The sequence below is a fragment of the Pinus tabuliformis genome, chromosome 4_2 (genome assembly GCF_031772625.1).
Source record: "Pinus tabuliformis cultivar Carrire ecotype Pingquan chromosome 4_2, CPIR1, whole genome shotgun sequence".
Taxonomy (NCBI): Eukaryota; Viridiplantae; Streptophyta; class Pinopsida; order Pinales; family Pinaceae; genus Pinus; species Pinus tabuliformis.
Window position 1 is genome coordinate 814,141,218 of NC_142304.1, and position 18,488 is coordinate 814,159,705.

The following is an 18,488-nucleotide window of genomic DNA, read 5'->3' on the forward strand; positions in this document are numbered from 1 at the left end:
TAACTAGAAAATACATGTTGTGGCTTGTCCAACTGTGACGGAAAAGAAATGGATAATTTAATCTACCTTAGACTCTGATATATGTCCTTCATTGCATGACTCTACTTAATTTGGACAAAGAAAAATAACATTTTTGTGTGGGAGACAAATTTAAGGTTTATGTTCTACAAGATTTTAAAATAAAACCCTATACACTACAAGCCATCATTTTTATTTTTTTCTATGCTATGTGTTGCACTTAGCTAGAGAGTAATGTTAGTATCTTTCCTCAGGAAAACAACTAATTTCTTAGGGAATTATTAAGATTCCCTTCGCATTTTTATAAAGGTCCCAATCCTCTTTCTCAATTAGATTTTCGATATACTTTTGCAAACAATAAGATTAGGATTTTATTAAATCTATATATGTGGGTGGACTAGGTGATTGAAAAGAAAAAATAACTATAGATGATAACTTCACAAGTAACTAAATTTATTGTCACATCTATCCAATCACATAATGATGAAAATAAGTTTGAAGAAAAATTCATAGATAGAAAGCAAGACTAATGGTCAACAATGGCAGAGAGTTTCAAATCATTTCATTTATTTAAAGTCATAAGATACATAAGAGAGACATATATGAGATCTCATGCTTTATAAAAAGTCTTGAAGCCACAAATGTCATGAACTCCTCTCTCTGAGAGTAAAAATTTTACAAACTGAAGTTCAATTTCAAATAATGTGATTGACTATCACGTAAGACAATGTTAGTAATACTTAAACAGTAAAAGGAAATGCATTTGTCCTAAATAGACTAGGATGGGGCTATCTTGGGTAAAATAAGATAATAACAGTAACTTGGAAGAAAAGAGAAATGAAGAGGATTATCTTCATAAATGAAAAGTATAATAAATGAAGCTAAATGATCAATTATTGAAATGAGAAAAAGGAAATTGATTCAAATACAATAAATAATACAACTACTAGATTACAAAGGAATTATGGATGAAATGTTTTTTTTTGTGAGTTTCTTAAGTCTTGGAGAGTGTTTGTGTGTGTGTGTGTGTGTGTATATATATATATATATATATATGGAATTTTCTTTGTGAGTTTCTTAAGTCTTGGAGAGTGTGTGTGTGTGTGTGTGTGTGTCTATATATATATATATATATATATATATGGAATTTTCTTTATGTAACTACTTTTAATAGTTATTCTATATTAACAATTTCTATTAAAGATCTTTTAAGCCAATCTTGAATACACTTATTCATGGGGGGAAGGGAAATATATTGTTTCACCTTGACAGAAGGTATTTCTTCTTCGATTTCTTTAACTTATAAGCATAAGTGTTCAATTATTACTAGGTAATTTTCATTATATACTTATAAAAACAACCCATTATAATTTATATTTTCCTTATAATTTATATTTTCCTTAGTTAGTAAGATTATCAAACTCACTAGCCACGAAGCTTTAGTTATACTCAACTCCATCTCTAGTTGATGTTGATATTAGGGTATGAGGGTATTAGCATACAATCTCTTAACAAAGATCCCGGGAGATCTTTAACAATTTTGACTACTTTAGAAAAGGCATTGCTTTTTTCATAAAAGAAAAATACTTAGCATATAAAATTGACTTTGACTACTTTAGAAAAGGCATTGCTTTTTTCATAAAAGAAAAATACTTAGCATATAAAATTGACCTCGACCGGAATATGATGTTGAATCTTATCCCCTTATTCAGACAAATAACCAAAAAAACCTTAGACCATTAATCATGCTAATCATTATCCCATTATTCATGCAAATAACCAAAAAAAACCTTAGACCATTAATCATGCTGATCATTATCCCATCAATCATGCAAATAAACAAGAATATAAGATGTTGAATCTTATCCCATTAATCATGCTAACAAGGATGGAGACCTAAATTCTTTCCATAGATTCAACCGTCCACCTTGTGGTAGGCAAAAGAGTCGGGCCTTTAGTCTTTTAATAGGATCATGTGGTTGCAACCCATTTAAGTTGAATTAAGAGGTTCACTTTTTTCTGCTTCACTTAGTATCATAGCAACCTGTCACCTGGTTTGTAGAAATTAACATAGATAAGTTCTTTAGGATCTTATTATTTTTTTGAATATCAATTCTTATGGCTCTATTTGTTTGCTATCACGATTTGAATGTTAACAAGATGAGTCTAAGCATAGTTTACAGTGTGTAGCAATTATTTTGCGTGTCAATTGCTTGCACATTGAATTGCTTCGCTGTAGAAAAGCTTTACTACCACAGATAAATATCACACCAGTCTTAAATCACCTTGTTAATCTCAGAGGTTGCTTATAATTTGTTGAGTTAACCTTTGCAGGGAAAAACCACGGGCTGTTGAATTTCATTAAGTTACACATGAATTTACGTAGATTCAAGTTGAAGAGCGTCATCCTTTTCTGTATTATGTTCGCTTGCCTGCCATACCTGCATGAGCACTTTGATGTTTACTGGGTTTATAAAAGGATTGAAGTTTGTTAATCTAAGATTTCCCACGTCATTTCGAACTCAAGAACTCAAAATACCTTGGCATGTGAAGAGTAAACATTTGGGCTTTCTACTATCTACCATGCATTTGAATATTTGTACACACTGTATAGCCTCTATTACATTGGGTGAACCTAACAAATAGGTAATTTCTGTCTATAACTTCAGGGAGCTTTTTCAGCTTATTACAGTTTCCTTTAATTGCCCATCTATCTTCTGTGCAAACCTGAAATCATTTTTATCGAAGTTTGAACTTTGGTCCGAGACTGACTCGGAATACATGTGAAAAGTAAATATTTGTCTTCCTCCTTAGATCACAAATTAATATGCAGCTCAAAGTATATTAGTGTATGCAGCTCTTATGTGTTTCTCATTTTTATCAAAGTTATAATTTTATATATTCATATTTAGAAAGTCTCATATTCTATTGCCATATTAACTTTGGAATATTGAGTCTTGATATAAGAGGCCAGAGCTTGACCAGCACAATTGACAGGACTGTAGACTTGCTTCCAAGTCATATCTTGCCATTCAAATCGCTTTAATCCCCAATGGCATAAATACTGTAAAAACCAGGTGTAGTTTGTCCACGCCAAAATTGTGGTCCTTTTACTGTAAAAACCATTTTGTAGTTCGTCAACGCTAAAGTTTCTCATTCCAAAGATTTCCAACTACATCTAAATGATAATTCCAAATGGAAATGAAAATTTTTGAATGTGGAATACTTTAAGAAAAACTCTAAGTGATAATTCCAAATTAATTTGGAAATGAAAATTTTTGAACGTGGAATACTTTAAGAGGATTTTCTTAGTTTCTCTTGGGAGTTGGATCTTGTTGTAAAAGATCCCAACTGGCTAAAGTATACGATAATGGCATACTCTGATCAAATTAAATTCGACCAAAAGAGAGACATACATTTTCCATTCACAACTTCCTCTTATCAAGTTAAATTCAACCAAAAGCCAGACAGTACATTTTCCAACACCAACCACACTAGGCACATTACATTTTCCATTAAGAGATCTTTGTATTTAATAAGTGAAGTAAACGTCACAGGAAAAAAAATAAGATTTTAAGATAATGTTTTATAAAAAAATTGGTCAAATTGTCAAGGTTAAAATAAATCTACGAAAATAATATGCAGTAATGCAAATAAATTATTTTTTATAAAAAAATAAATAAAAAAATTATGTCAATAAATATGTTTATTTTGGAAATTAATTTTTAAAATCAATAATTATTAGAGATGGTAGGAATTTAATTTTCATATAATATTTTTAATAATAATTATATATTAAAAATTGATATTTATCTCAAAAATAGTTGTTTTAATTAAATTGAGTAAACAAAAAAAATGTTATATGAACATGTGTTATTTGGATGTGTGGTATTTATAAATCATGATATTGGCCCATAATATTATAACAAAATCAATTTACAAGTTACTAATCTCCATGGTAAAGTAGAGTTGAATTTCTATAATTAAGAACCTTGTTACATGTAGAGATTTTTAGGGAAAAGTTGTGTAATGGATTTCTAATTTGTGCAACATTTGGGATGGACTCTCCACCCATCAAGAGGACCCTAAAGCATAACAATTTTAAAAGAGTGTTTAGGAGCCTTTTATGGATATGAATACAAATTAGTCATTAAACTAAACCAATAAATTAATCATGGGTTTAAATTGGATTAAGATGATGTCAAAGGTTTGAATTAGAAATTTGAGTTAGATGAAACTAAATTAGAATAAGGGGCAACAAAAAAGGAAAACGGGGTTATTATGATTAATGGGGTACAAGGATTAAGAGAATTAGAAAAAACATGTCAGAATGTTTATATTAAATTAATAACATAGAGGTATAAAATAGGGGATAAGTATCTCAAATAAAATTATATATGTGTGTGGATATAAGAAATGACAAGAATGGGAGAGAAAAAGAAAGGGAGGGGAAAGAAAGAAGGTAGGTTTGAAACTAGAAGAAGTTATTATATATAAATGGATAAAAGAGGAGAGGATAAAGAAACATGAGATGGATATTGAAAAATTATAAGAATAATAGATCCAAAATGGTGAAAAAATCTAAGCATTCTAGGATTGGATTAGCTTCTAATTGTCTCTCTTCATGAATTTATTGGGGTGCTTCTCAATACTTAGTGCTTCCCAAATGATTTAGGAGTTATAAAAAGGATCAAAGGTATGGATATTAGATTGATCAAAGAAAATGGGGTGTTTAGAATTGAAAGAGTTTTGAAAGTCAGTAATGGCTCTAAGTAACCCCAATGGACAAGTGTTTTAATTTCTATTTGTTTTTTCGAACAATTTAGTTTGTATGGATGTACTAGATATGATTAATTATCATATATATGTAATGATTACATGGATAAGAATATGTCTTTCCTCTTAAGAGGTCATGAGTTCAAATTCATAAGGGTAAGAGTATATACACCTTTGTAAACTTTAGTATTCAAATCCTTGAGTGAAAGCTAAGGGTATATTTTCAAGTCCAATTTATCCATAATTCAGTAGGGATTTGTTGGAATCACAAATTTGAGTTGTGAACTCTTCACAATCCAAGTTCCTTGGGGGTCTTTAGGGTGTTGAATCTATATATGTAGTGAAAAATACATTCTAAATAACAAAAAATCATGATTTGACCAAAATTTATTTTTCCTAATTCAAACAAAAAAAATGTCCAACAACACATAATAATTATATATATATATATATATATATATATATATATATATATAACCTTACCATATATATTACATTTATTGAGTGAAATTTGTTTGAAATTACCCTGTATTATTTTATATTTATAATATGTTTACTTACTATATCATTCTCATTAACTACACTTTGTGTAATATTAAATAATTATTGGTATTTGAATTTTTTTTTTAAATTTATTATCATTCATTGTAACGGTTATATATAAAATATATTTGTTTAATTAAAATTCATTTAATAGTTATTTAGTTAATTAATTTTAATGTACAAAATAGTTTTGCAATAAAATTGTTATAAGTTTTTTAATTGAAATTGAAAAATATTATATTAGAAGGCTTTAATAATATTAATAATAATCATGCTTATGTGGTGTAGAATAGATGGTGATGACATGGCGTAGAATAGATGGTGATGGGGTGTATTGTTAAGTCACTCCGTGATGTGAAGGTAACCGATTCGAAACTCCGTGGGAAAAATCCAATCATGTTAAGGGTTGGTGTGGCCTAAGCCGGGTGCAGTCCAGTGATTTTGATGGCTTAGATGCCCATGGGTCACGGTTTCTCAAGCCACAGGTCAAGCTTGATGTAATCTCTAGAAATTCAGACAACTTGACTATATATATATATATATATATATATATATATATATATATATATATATATATATATATATAGAGAGAGAGAGAGAGAGAGAGAGAGAGAGAGAGAGAGAGAGAGATTTTCTTAGCAAAAATAATAGCTTTTATTACACTCCAGTTAGTTTTGGAAGTAAACCACTTAAAATGAACTTAATATTATATTTACTCTAAAAAAAAATAAGATTTAACAAAAGATATGTTGATTACTTGCCTCATGTTGTTCAACATTAGATAGTAAAGTATTTTTCTACTCAAGATCTCTGGCATTTTTATTCTAGCGTATTATTTACTCCTTTTTGAAGTCTACTTGGAAAAAATTAATTGGTGTTATATTGTTTGAGCTTGAGTAATGGGAGTTTTTGTTAATATTGATTGCTAAGTTCATGGTATGCTACACTACTTCAAGAGAATTTGATTTCCACATTTGTAGGACCAAAATATTCATGATTGGTGCAAGTGGTAAGGAACATTGGCATTTATTCTTGTGTACTCTGCTAGTTACCAAGAATAGGGAGCTTCTACTACATTGAATAGACTATTCATACCTTTTGACTACTCTTCTAAATTCCAAAACATCCATGCAATCCATGGTCTTTAGACTGAAATGGAAGGATAATTGTGTGTAGAGTCAAGATGGAGACACGATATACTAAATTTGGCTCCATCCTATAAGAAATGTATTTTCCCCCACAACCCTAGTAGAAGGAAAACAAGACCATTGTTTTTCCAACAATGGTCATAACATGAATTGAGAATCTTCACACTTGCAATCCTACTTGTAGCCTAAAAGATATATCTCAAACATTTTAAAACCAAATCATATGGAGACAATGACTAATTGCTAATAAAATATAGAAAGTAAGTTGAATAAATGGTACAAGACGTCAAGAGAATAGAGAGTCCCTACCTGAGCAGCTTTTCTTGGATCAAGTCCAAATCATAAAGGTAAATTCTAAATTATAAATCCAAGTATGTTTTAGAAAGACACACACTCTATTACTTGTTCATTGAATGCCTTAAAATTTTAATTCTTTTGTCTGCAAACTATTGTAATCAAAGACTAAAGCAAATAAAAATATTTGTAGTTTGTCCTACAAGGGTTTCCACGTACAACTGGTGTTTTCATGTTTTGATTGTATGATGGCTTTTATTGATGCTTTGTAATGATTTCAGTTATGATCAAATTGTAAATTTGTATAAATTGGTAAAATTGGCTACTACATTTATTCAAACCCCCTCCCCCTCTCAGTGTGATAATTATTCTAACAATTGGTATTAGAGTAGGTTCCTTCAGGAACAGTTAATCACTAGAAGGTTGATCATAGGGAAGATAGGAAATATCAAATATTCAAGTATTTCCCCTCAGTTTGATGGAAAAAATTATGCTTTATGGAAGATAAGAATGGACACCTACATCATATCCTTGGCTCTGATATATGGGAATCTATTGAGAATGATTTCCAAGTATATGCACTCCCTCCCACTGATGGAATTGGTAAATCTCTCTATACATCCAATGTAATAGCTAGAAATTCCATCTTAAGTGGTTTATCAAATATTGAAGTTGTCAAAGTGATGCATTGCAAGCCATCCAAAGAACTAGTAACAAGCTCAAAAATTGTTAAGAAGGGGATAAGAAGGAAAAGGAGGTCGAGATACACACTTGTAGAGGTCAATTTGAACATTTGAAAATGAAAGAAAATGAAAATATTTATTCATTTTTCCTTCGAATAGAAAATATTGTCAAGTCTATCATATGTCTTGGTGAAGAATTCAATGAATTTGATAGTGTTCAAAAAATATTGTGATCACTTCCTTCAAGGATCAATCCTAAAGTATCATCCATTGAAGAGTTATCTTACACACAAAAGTTAAGCATGGATTTCCTTCACAAATTTCTTAATGCATATGAACTAAGGATGGAAAAGGACAAGATCAGAACTAAATAAATCACGTTCAAGGAAGCCAAGGAAGGAAGCAAGCATGGGACTCAAGAAGACTCTAGTAATGAACTAGATGAAGAAGAAGCCAAATTTTTCAGAAAGCTAATGAAGGGAAATAGAAAGTTAAAAGGCATGCTTCCATTTAAATGTTTTGAATGTGGAACAATAGGACAATATGCTTCTAAATTTTCTTTTGTAAAAATGAATGATAGTGATGATGAATTAAAATTCAAGTCTTATGATTATAAAAGAAGACAAAATGCCAAAAATAGAAGTACTCCAAAGAAGATAATTACTATGAAATAAATGGAAGCATATCTGATGATTAAAGAGGAGAGATATTGTTCATAACTGAAGAAGAAATTGAAGTGGAAGTGGATTATGAAGGAGAACTCATAAGTGGATGAGAAGAACTAAAATCTCTAAGAAAGATGGTAGATCAACTGGAATAATAATTGAAAGAATATGAATATAGATATCATGATGTAGATTATATTGTGTCTCCCAAAATTGAACTAGAAAGAACGAAGAGGATAAATGATATTTTTTCAAAGCAGTTAAACAAAAAGGAAGAACAATGTGAAAAATTGGAAGGATAAATTGCACTTTTGAGAGGGGAACTACAAAATACCTCAGATAATATCAATAAAGACTTGAAGTTTCGTAAAGTTTCTGAGTCCCCAGATCATATCCTTAGCCTATAGAGATATCCCCTCATTAAGATAGGTCTTGGTTATCAAGAAGATTGTGATACATCCAAAGGTGAAGCGCCCTCAATGACACCTTATGGAGAATCATCTAATATTAATTTCATAAGATCGAGCAGTAATGCAATTGAATACCTTAGTCAAGTAAAGGACTAACCTAATCATGTTCACTTCGATAGTGAAACTAAAAGAGGATCAAGGATAACAAGTTACAACTAGCTCAAGCAAAGGAAGAAACCAAGATGTTGATATAAGGACCACTATTATGGAAAATATTATCAAGGGATTGACAAGTTTCAGTGGAATAGGAATCAAATATCAACAAATATATAAATCACTTCCAAGAAACAACTTAAAAAGAAATGCTTCATCAAGATAGCTCCATTCATCTAGGTATCAAAATATGTCTTTTGGTCATTGTTTCTCATGCACTAAATTTAGACATAAAGCAAGGGACTGAAAAATATATGTCATGAATGATTATGTTAGATAAACTATAAGATATTATCATACTTCTAGGAATAAATATATGGGAAATTGAATAAGAATTTATAGCAGTAGGTCATTTCCACTAATATTCAAGCCCAATACATAATGTTACAAGTGCCACAATGAAGGACATATAACACATGATTGCAATCACTTTGACATGGTTCAAGGAAGAATGTCTCTCTAATAACCCAATAATTATTAGAAAATTATATATTAGAGAGAAATGGAACACAAAAAATATTGTGGAAACACAAATACAAAAACGCATAAAATAAGAGAGACACATATATACGTGGTTCACCCAATTTGGGCTACATCCATGGAGAAATAGCTAGTCCTTCCTTTTAAATTATCCAGTAAAATGAAGAGATACAACCTGCAGAAGATCTATTGTAATTTTCTTTTTGCTCTCACACAACCTCCTCTCTCTTTCTCGCTTAGAATAATAATTCATAGTTGCAATACAATTCCTTGATATAAACCGAGGGTTTCCTTATAGGGGAAAAACCTTAAATTAACATAACTTCTAACGCCAGATCATTCGCCTAATGAACAACTCAAATTGACTTCGAAATTACAATATTTACAAGGCAATCTTTTTTATTTATTTTCAGCTTCAGGGGCATTGTCCTCAAACCCCCGCCAGGGGGGCGGAGGCTCTGTAAAAGTAGCATTTTACCCCCTGGTGGCTATCACATGGGTGGAATTTCCACCCCGTTTATGAACTAGGGTGCAACGCAGCTAAGACCTTTGAATCAAGAAGATAATCAAGCTCCACACCCAATAATCTCCCACTTGGAGACTAATTATAGAAACTTGACCATTGCTTCATTTGCTGGAGAATGCTTCCACTTTGGACCTGACTATTTCTCATATTCATCATCATACTTGAAGACCAATTGAAACTAAGAAGGATCGTAGTTTCTCCTTGGTTACAACTTTGTTAACATATTTGCAGGATTTTGGCTAGTGTCTATCTTTTCCATCTTCAATTGTCCATCTTCCAACATTGACCATATGAAATGGTACTTGAGTTGTATATGTTTAGTCTTGGAATGAAATTTTGATTTTTTTAAAGATGAATGGCACTCTGGCTGTCACTATATAACCTACCCATCTCTTGCTTCTTGCCCAACTCATCCTTAAACCTTTGTAACCAAATCATCTAGACTATGTAGCAACAACATACTTTTGCTCCATTGTTGAAAGTGCAACAATGTTTTGCATCTTTGAAAACCAACTGACAATTGTTCCACCTATAGTAAACACATACCCTGTGGTGCTCTTCCTACTATCTCTATCACTTGCGATATCTGCATCAACATATCCTTGTAGAGCAATGTTTTAAGCACCAAAGCATAATGCTTGATTTTTGGTACCTCTCAAATACCTGAGAATTCACTTGACTGTCATCCAATGCTCTTTTTCCTGTGCTATTCATATACCTTCTTACAACTCCCACTACATGTGCAATGTCAGGCCTTGTGCATACCATTATATACATTAAGCTTCCAATTATTGATGCATGTGGAAATTTACACATATAATCCATCTCTTCCCGTGTCTTGGGAAACATCTCCTTACTTAGTTTGAAATGGATAGCCAAAGTTCTACTAACTAGTTTTGCATTCTACATATTAAATATTTCCAACAAATTTTCTATGTACTCACCGTAAGGCAATGTTAATTTGCAATTTTCCCTTTCTCTAGTTATTCTCATACCAAGGATTTGTTTTGCAACACCCAAATCCTTCATTGCAAATGAATTTGCCAAATTTCTTTTGAGCACATTTATTTCCTTCATTTTAGACCCTGCAACAAGCATGTCATCTACATACAATAGCAATATAATATAGTTTCCATCGTTTTTTTTTTTAAGATAAAAACAATTATCAGAATGACATCTAGTATAACCTTGTTCAGACATAAACTTGTCAAATTCTAGATACCATTGCCTTAGAGCCAGTTTTAGTCCATACAAGCTCTTCTTCAACCTTCACACTAATTTATCATTCCCTTTGACCCCATACCCTTGTGGCTATTTTTGTTGTCTAGGAAAGTCCTCTCTGCGGACAGAGATGATCCCACTAGCTCAATGAGTGGGACTAGCAACCTACATGACAATCTACAAGACACTTTCCTAAATTACAATCGAAATGTGAGAAGAGGAATATGGCCTACCTTGTTCTGATGCTATAACTCACTCCTTTATTGAAGATCTCAAATCGAGTGCTCCTCAGGCTCAACTCTATTGCTCAAAACATTTTAATACCTGCACAAGTGATCAAAGACGCAACGAAGCATACAATTGCAACAAGCATAATCAAAAGTAATCTACTTAACAGATCAAGGAGCATTAAGATAAATGATGCATTAGCAAAAACATTTATGGAAAGTGAACCAAAAATTGTATATATTAATTAAATAAAGGAGGAATCACATAACCAAGCCTTGATGTCAATAAACTCTCCTTAAGTGAATATCCAAGTCCAAGCTCAAGCTCTCCAGGCACTTCTACTCCAAGCCAAATGAGTAGCATGTAGGCACTATCTCAGCATAAGGGTGTAAATAATCAGAGACCAACCATTTGGGAATGGGAGAGGATGAATATATAGGTAGGGAGAGGCAGTTAGGATCTCTCCAAAGATAGGAGAAGGCCCTCATCTCAATGAGGTAGCTCATAGGGATAATATTAGAGGGAATATTAGGAGAATTCGACCACATCCACACCAAACAACCTCCAGTTAATCATTCTAGAAGCCTTTAGATCACGAAGCTTCTTGTCCTCTCTGGGAAAACTTTCCTTTTAGGTATCAACACAGGTATCCAAGTAAAAATTATGCTAGCAGTGCAAGGCCAGTATAGTGCAACTCACCATCAGCACTAGCTTCCAATTTCAGGGTCGCACTAGTCCTGAAAGTAGGGTTTTAGAGCTTACTTCTTTAGGGAAGGTTCAAGGCATATTTCCATCAGTGTTTCGGGGAGGATCTGAACCGCATATCAGGATGGATACACTACATGATTGCCAAGTTTTGGGCACTTCAAGGTATGACACAAGGAAGTGCAGGAGGCATGACAAAATACTGTGTAACAGATGCCCCCTAAGGCATGAAGCGGAACATAGAGAGATGGTTGATATGCTTTATGATCTTTTACAAGGACGAGAACAAAAACTATCAGGAGACCTGCAAATCAAGGATTCATATACATATACGTATCTGATATCAAAACATGAATTCACGTGAGGGACACAACCATTCAGATAAAAAGGACTATGTGGAAAGATCCACGGCATGGGCACAACCATCTGAATGAAAAGGATCATTTGTAAATCAAAGATCCAAGGCATGGACGTAGCCACCTAATATAGAAGGATCATCATCATCATAAATATAAAGTCATACTGTATGGTCACAACCATCTATATAGAAGAAACATGTGTACAACAATACATAACTCCACGCAGCCTGAGTGATATGGGACAAGAACCAGGGTTTCAAAATCCATCCCTAATCTGATCAAAGTAAGAATTCTAACGTGCGAATGAATGTGTTGAAATCGAACATGCTATAAAACCACTTGATTACCGATCAATGATGTGAACTGTTAACAAGCATGAGAGGAACCACAAATAATGACAATGGCTCTCAAGGTACAATAGTACAATCCATGAATGTGCAAATGAAGCTGAAGTCGAACACTCGTGAAATCACCCGATCAAAGGCCAATAATGAAAACCAGTCGCTAGATGCGAAGAACTTGCCATTAAGGCATGCAAGCTCTAAGGTACTGAAAAGGATTCCTAAGCCACCTTCCTGGATAATGAGTTGAATTCAACGGGAAGTGACCCATCGAAGGAGGGACATGATGATTCCCTCATCATCGACATGAAACAGGAATAAATGAGTATGATCCAAGACTGTAGAAAAAGGTCAAACAATGTATAGGTAGTAAACTGTAGATAGGACTTCTCTTGAACATATCGGTAACATGACTTTGGAGTGTGGCATCATTTGACTCAACATAAGACCAAGGGTCATGATGATGAAGTGGAATAGTCAGATTGAGTGAGGATATCCCAAAGCTGACATGAGAAATAGATGATTGTCATGTTCAAGAGTGACATGCTGCCTATACAAGAGATGTTTCACTTTCATTTTTCCCCACAATTTCTAGCGAGTGCCCCAATTATTTTTTATCACAAGTTTGAAGGGGATAACATATGCTTGTCCTATAAGTTCATTCTTCGAATGAATCCATCCTAGTAAGTTTTATGATCCCTAGGAAGGAGAAACTTGGTCTTTTCGTAGTGACAAGCCTTTCGTCGTTTAATTTTTTACAAGTCTGATGGAAGAATAACTCGGTATCCTTTTCATATTTAGAGACTTTGAAAATGAGACAAAAAATAAAACTCCATCATGTCCCTTTTCGTAATTTGTATCTCGAACCCAAAAATATAGAAAACAATATTTGAGAGAACCTCTTGACCATGTCGACCAAGGTGTACATTTTTCGTAAATAGTCAATCTCGGTCCGAAAAAGGGGTAAACATATACTGAGATGACATCAATTCATTTAATTTAACAAGTTCGAAAAGATAAGTACTTGACGATCTTTTCATATTTTGAGAGTCAGGAAAGAGCTTAAAGATGACTCCATGGGGGTTCCTTTTTAGTTTATTGTTAACGAGTCTGAAAAGGAGATAAAACAAAATCTCATTGAATCAGTAAAAAATGATCACTGTAACAACTGAAAAGAACCTGTAACTACACAAAGACAACCACACATCACTGATATCGAGGAAAATAATAAAATATTGGCAAAAATGTATTTAAAATCTAATAAATAGGCCAAAATTAAAAACATTTTTACCGTTTTACTTGGAGTAAATTGGAGAGTGGATTTTACCCTATTTTCCTTGATTCTTCAGGCAAGGAGTGTGGGAGATCTAGGGCACCATTTCAGGAATCGTCAGTTGTTGTTAAGAGCTCTTTCTTTTCTCTTGGTTTTTATTCTACTTTCATGCCATTTCATAGGATTATTTTTGGTTAAAAGGAAGGATTTAAATTTTAAAATCGGGGGTGACCAGCGCGAGTCTACTCATCAGATTCATATTGATCGCCCCTAAGCCCAAAAGGCTCTCATGCTACTAGCACGAAAATAATTAAAACATACATGCTGGCCGAAAAGCACAAAAAATAAAGAGAAATCCTCTCCCTTGAGTTTTCAATCCATGGAAAAACATTTAATCAATGTAAATGATTGTTTTGCAGGAGATTTCGACAACATGTTCATCGAATGGAAGGAAAGAGGCCATGAGGCAGAACATCACTAGGTTGCCCAAAATTTTGAATGTGTCAATGCTTTAAGGGACTGTGGGTTATTGAAAATTCTTTCGAACCCTAGGACTCAAAGCTCAAAATGAGTTGCTACACTATCTGATCAGTCTATGGGATGTTGATCAGCAAATTTTCATCATTGGAGACCAAGAACTAAAGCTGGAAGTAGTTGATATCTACTTCATTACTGAATTGTCTAGAAGAGGGCAAAGAGTTCAATTCTTTGGATCTCGTGGTGGAGGTGAGAGCACCAATGCCTTAATCATAAGGCATTTCCTGGGTGCAGAGACAACTGTGAGTGGGAATGTGAAGATAGCAACCATAGGAAAATTTCCCTTGAGAACAATCCAACACACCATGCTCCGTATAGTTGGGGCGTAGACTTTGCATGAGATCTCGAAATCACAATTCCAGTATGCAGTGGATTGTCTTATTCTAGCAATGTTCAACTAGTGTGAAGGACTACTGGTCAACATGAAAAGAAAACTGACCAAAGGAAACTTGGGAAACTTGAAGCAGTTCGACTTTGGTTCGATTTTGGTCACTTTATTTTTGGAGCGTGTGCCCCTATTTCGGTACCAGTGGGTAGAGGTGGAGGATCCAGCTCCACAAGATCCAAGGATGCTCATATAGAGTGAGATCATGCCTCATGGAGGAGGGGGCCAACAGATGCATTTCCCTCTGTCATTCCTTGGTTGGTTGCACCAACAATCGATCGTTCTAGATGACTATGCTTATGCAGGCACTGACTTCAAAGGAGATCCAAATATGCCTCTACCACTGGCTTAACAGTGGATTGATGCAAGTAAAACTTTTTTTGGAATTTTTTCTTATTTTATGAGTTTTTTAGTTAAAGTTTATCTAAGATTTTACTTGTGATAAATGTGAAAATGTAGGACCAGAAAGGCCTCCTAGCATGTCGCCAATAGTATGAAGGGTAGCACAACAGATAGAAGATGCTTCATATAAGGAATGAGAAAATCCTATGGTAGAAATGGAACAAAATCTGGAAGGGATCACCCAAGGGATTCCAGAATATGCGACTATAGATGACGTGTCACTGTGATACCAAAGGCATATAGTAGGAGTGTCTGCGAGACTGCATCGGCTGTTAGGCAAAGTGATTAGGGTGGTCTCATGCTATCGCAAGCATCATGTGGGCGAATAACCTTTTCTAGTCATGTTTTTTGCACTATTGTAGGATTTGAAATGCATGTGTCCTAGAACACTTATTTTTTGAGATTTTGATTAACAAACTTTGACAGATGCGATATATATATATATATATATATATATATATATATATATATATATTTCTATCTTCTACTTATGTGTTCATGTATCATGATGATGCGACCAATTTTATAAGTTATGCAAATGTCTATCAAGAACATAATTTGCTAATGCATCTATTAATGTATTCGAGTTTTTTGGGATGTGTTGATATGTGATATAATAAAAATTTCTTTGCAGTAATCGAACACGTAGATACATACGCGAAATTTGTGGATTTGTAATTGAGTAATGACTATTCAATTGTAACACAACAAGTTGTGAATCTAACTTAAAAAACTAAATTTCTAATGCCAAGAGCAATTGCTTCTGATAACAATTCAATAACTGCACTGTACTCGGCAATATTATTAGTTGTTCGTTCAAGGCAAATACCTTGTAATTCGATTAACTCGCCATTAGGGGTGAAGAGTTCTTTGCAGTAATCGAACACGTAGATACATACGCGAAATTTGTGGATTTGTAATTGAGTAATGACTATTCAATTGTAACACAACAAGTTGTGAATCTAACTTAAAAAACTAAATTTCTAATGCCAAGAGCAATTGCTTCTGATAACAATTCAATAACTGCACTGTACTCGGCAATATTATTAGTTGTTCGTTCAAGGCAAATACCTTGTAATTCGATTAACTCGCCATTAGGGGTGAAGAGTTCCCAAGTTGTGGATGATAAGTTGTTTGCGCTATGAAAAGCACCATCAGCAAAACCAACATAATGGTTTGACAACATTTGAAAACTGAGTGGAACACAAGGTAAGCAGAAGGAACATATCTGCAAAGCAAACAATCACACCAAAAAATCAAAACTGCACACCAACGAATTTACACACTAATGTACAAAAGTAATTACACAGATTTCACGCATAATATTTTTTCAGATAAAGACCATTATGGGGTTGTGATAACACATTACCTTCGTAGTAAACCAGCTCATAGGTGCCTTTTTGCAAGACACGTTTAAAGATATATGGCCCATTCGACATAGGTTCGAAATTCCCAGCTCCCAACTTATCGTTGGCTTGATCACACACCAAGACCAAGTCACCTTCAGTGAAAATGCCTATAGAAACGGTTTGACCAAAATGAGCTTTAACGCATTTTTTTTGTGTTTCGATCACCATCGCAGCAATACAATGGGCCTCATCAAGCCTCTCGAGATAAATTAACCACTCCTCTTCAGGTGAGGTATGAGGAAGTAGTTCGATAGCTAATTTTAACGAAGGAATTTCACACTCGATTGGGAGTGTCTTCTCTAAACCGTAAACCAGTTGGAATGGAGTGAAACCAATGGTTGTCTTAGCCGAAGTCCGGTAAGCCCAAAGAGCCAAGAATATCATGAGATGCCAATTTTTTTTATCCTTCTCAATGGTTCGTTGAAGCATAGTAATCAAGACTTTGTTAATTGCTTCAACTTTTCCATTGGCATGTGGGTAGTAAGCATTTGAGCTATCATGGTGAAGACCCAACTGAGCAGTCAGCTCTGCCATCATGTACTGATGAAAATGTAATCCACGATCAGGGACAATGGCTTGAGGGACACCAAAATAGGCTATGATATGGTTAAAGAAGAACTGAGTAGCAATATACCGTCAAAATTATATGTGGGCATCGCCTCGGCCCATTTAATAAAATAGTTGATATCAATGATGATATAGCCATGCCCCCCAGCTGAGCGAGGGTTATATGGCATGAAATATACATGCCATTTAGCAAATGGGCCAATGGTAACAACTGGGTGTAAGGGTGCGGGTGGGGCATGTTGTTTGCAATTATAAATTTGACATTCATGGCACTTTTGAACTGCCAGAATACAATCTTTGAAGATAGAAGGCCAGAAATAACCAGCGCAAAGAATCTTCTAAGCAGTGGCATAGCCTGACATGTGACCACCACATGCCCCATAGTGGTAGTCATTTAAGACTCATTCATCCTCTTGAAGTGTTAGTCATCTGCGAAGAATAGAATCAACACCGACTCGGTACAACGTATCACCAATAATCTGATAAGGTTGAGACTGATGCCAGATGCGGCGTCGGTCAAATTGAGACAAATCAGATCAGAAATTTTGGGTTTGAAGATAAACAATGATATCTCCATACCACGGGTTGAGAGTGTTGATGAGAAATAAAGTTTTATCAGGAATCTGCTTAGTAAAATTAGTGGAGGTGTTTATGGAAGGGTGCAGATCAATTTGGAAAAAATGAGTGACTTCTTCGATTTGGTAGGAGTGAACTCCAAATCAAACTGTTACAGGATAACAATCCATTTAGAGTATTTTCCCCAAGAAACTGAGAATTCATTATATAATTCATGGGGTTACAATTAGAATCACTATGGTCTTCCGTAAAAAAATGTAATGGTGAAATCGTTGAACAACATGGACTGCTGCCAAGGCAAGTTTCTCAACATGAGTATATCGAGTTTCAATGTCAATAAGATTTTGACTCAAATAATAAACCACATGTTCATTTCCATCTTCATCATCCTGAACTAGCACAATAGAAATGGTACTATCAGTTGTGACCAAGTATAGGAAATAATCGCAGTGATAGTCAAGGGTGTTGGGTTGTGTTATATTCTTTACATGACTAGCCCACGTAGTGAACCAAGGGGTTAGGGCGGAGCTCCCCATTCGCTGCACCGATTACATAGTGGGGGGTTCACGGGGGGGCGGCAGGCCCCCTTGTTCGGGGGGTTTGAGGGGGGCGGGTAGTCCTCCTCTACGAGGTTCGGGGTAGCGCCTCGGGGAAATTTTTTTTGGACCCTATATTAGGTTTGGGGGACCTACCTATGGTTTTGTGCATGGTTTTCACACATGTTTTTGG

The 18,488-nt window shown here is 34.2% G+C and overlaps 1 protein-coding gene across 1 annotated transcript in view; it reads right to left on the reverse strand.

Moving 5' to 3' along the window:
- The window catches only part of LOC149172170 (uncharacterized), a 30,716-nt gene extending 13,566 nt beyond the window's left edge, over nucleotides 1–17,150 (reverse strand). Inside the window, exon 1 of the mRNA XM_089426228.1 lies at nucleotides 16,577–17,150. Within this exon, the coding sequence (XP_089282354.1) occupies nucleotides 16,577–17,150 (574 nt within the window). The remainder of the gene's footprint in view (nucleotides 1–16,576) is intronic.
- Between the last annotated feature and the right edge of the window lie 1,338 nt (nucleotides 17,151–18,488).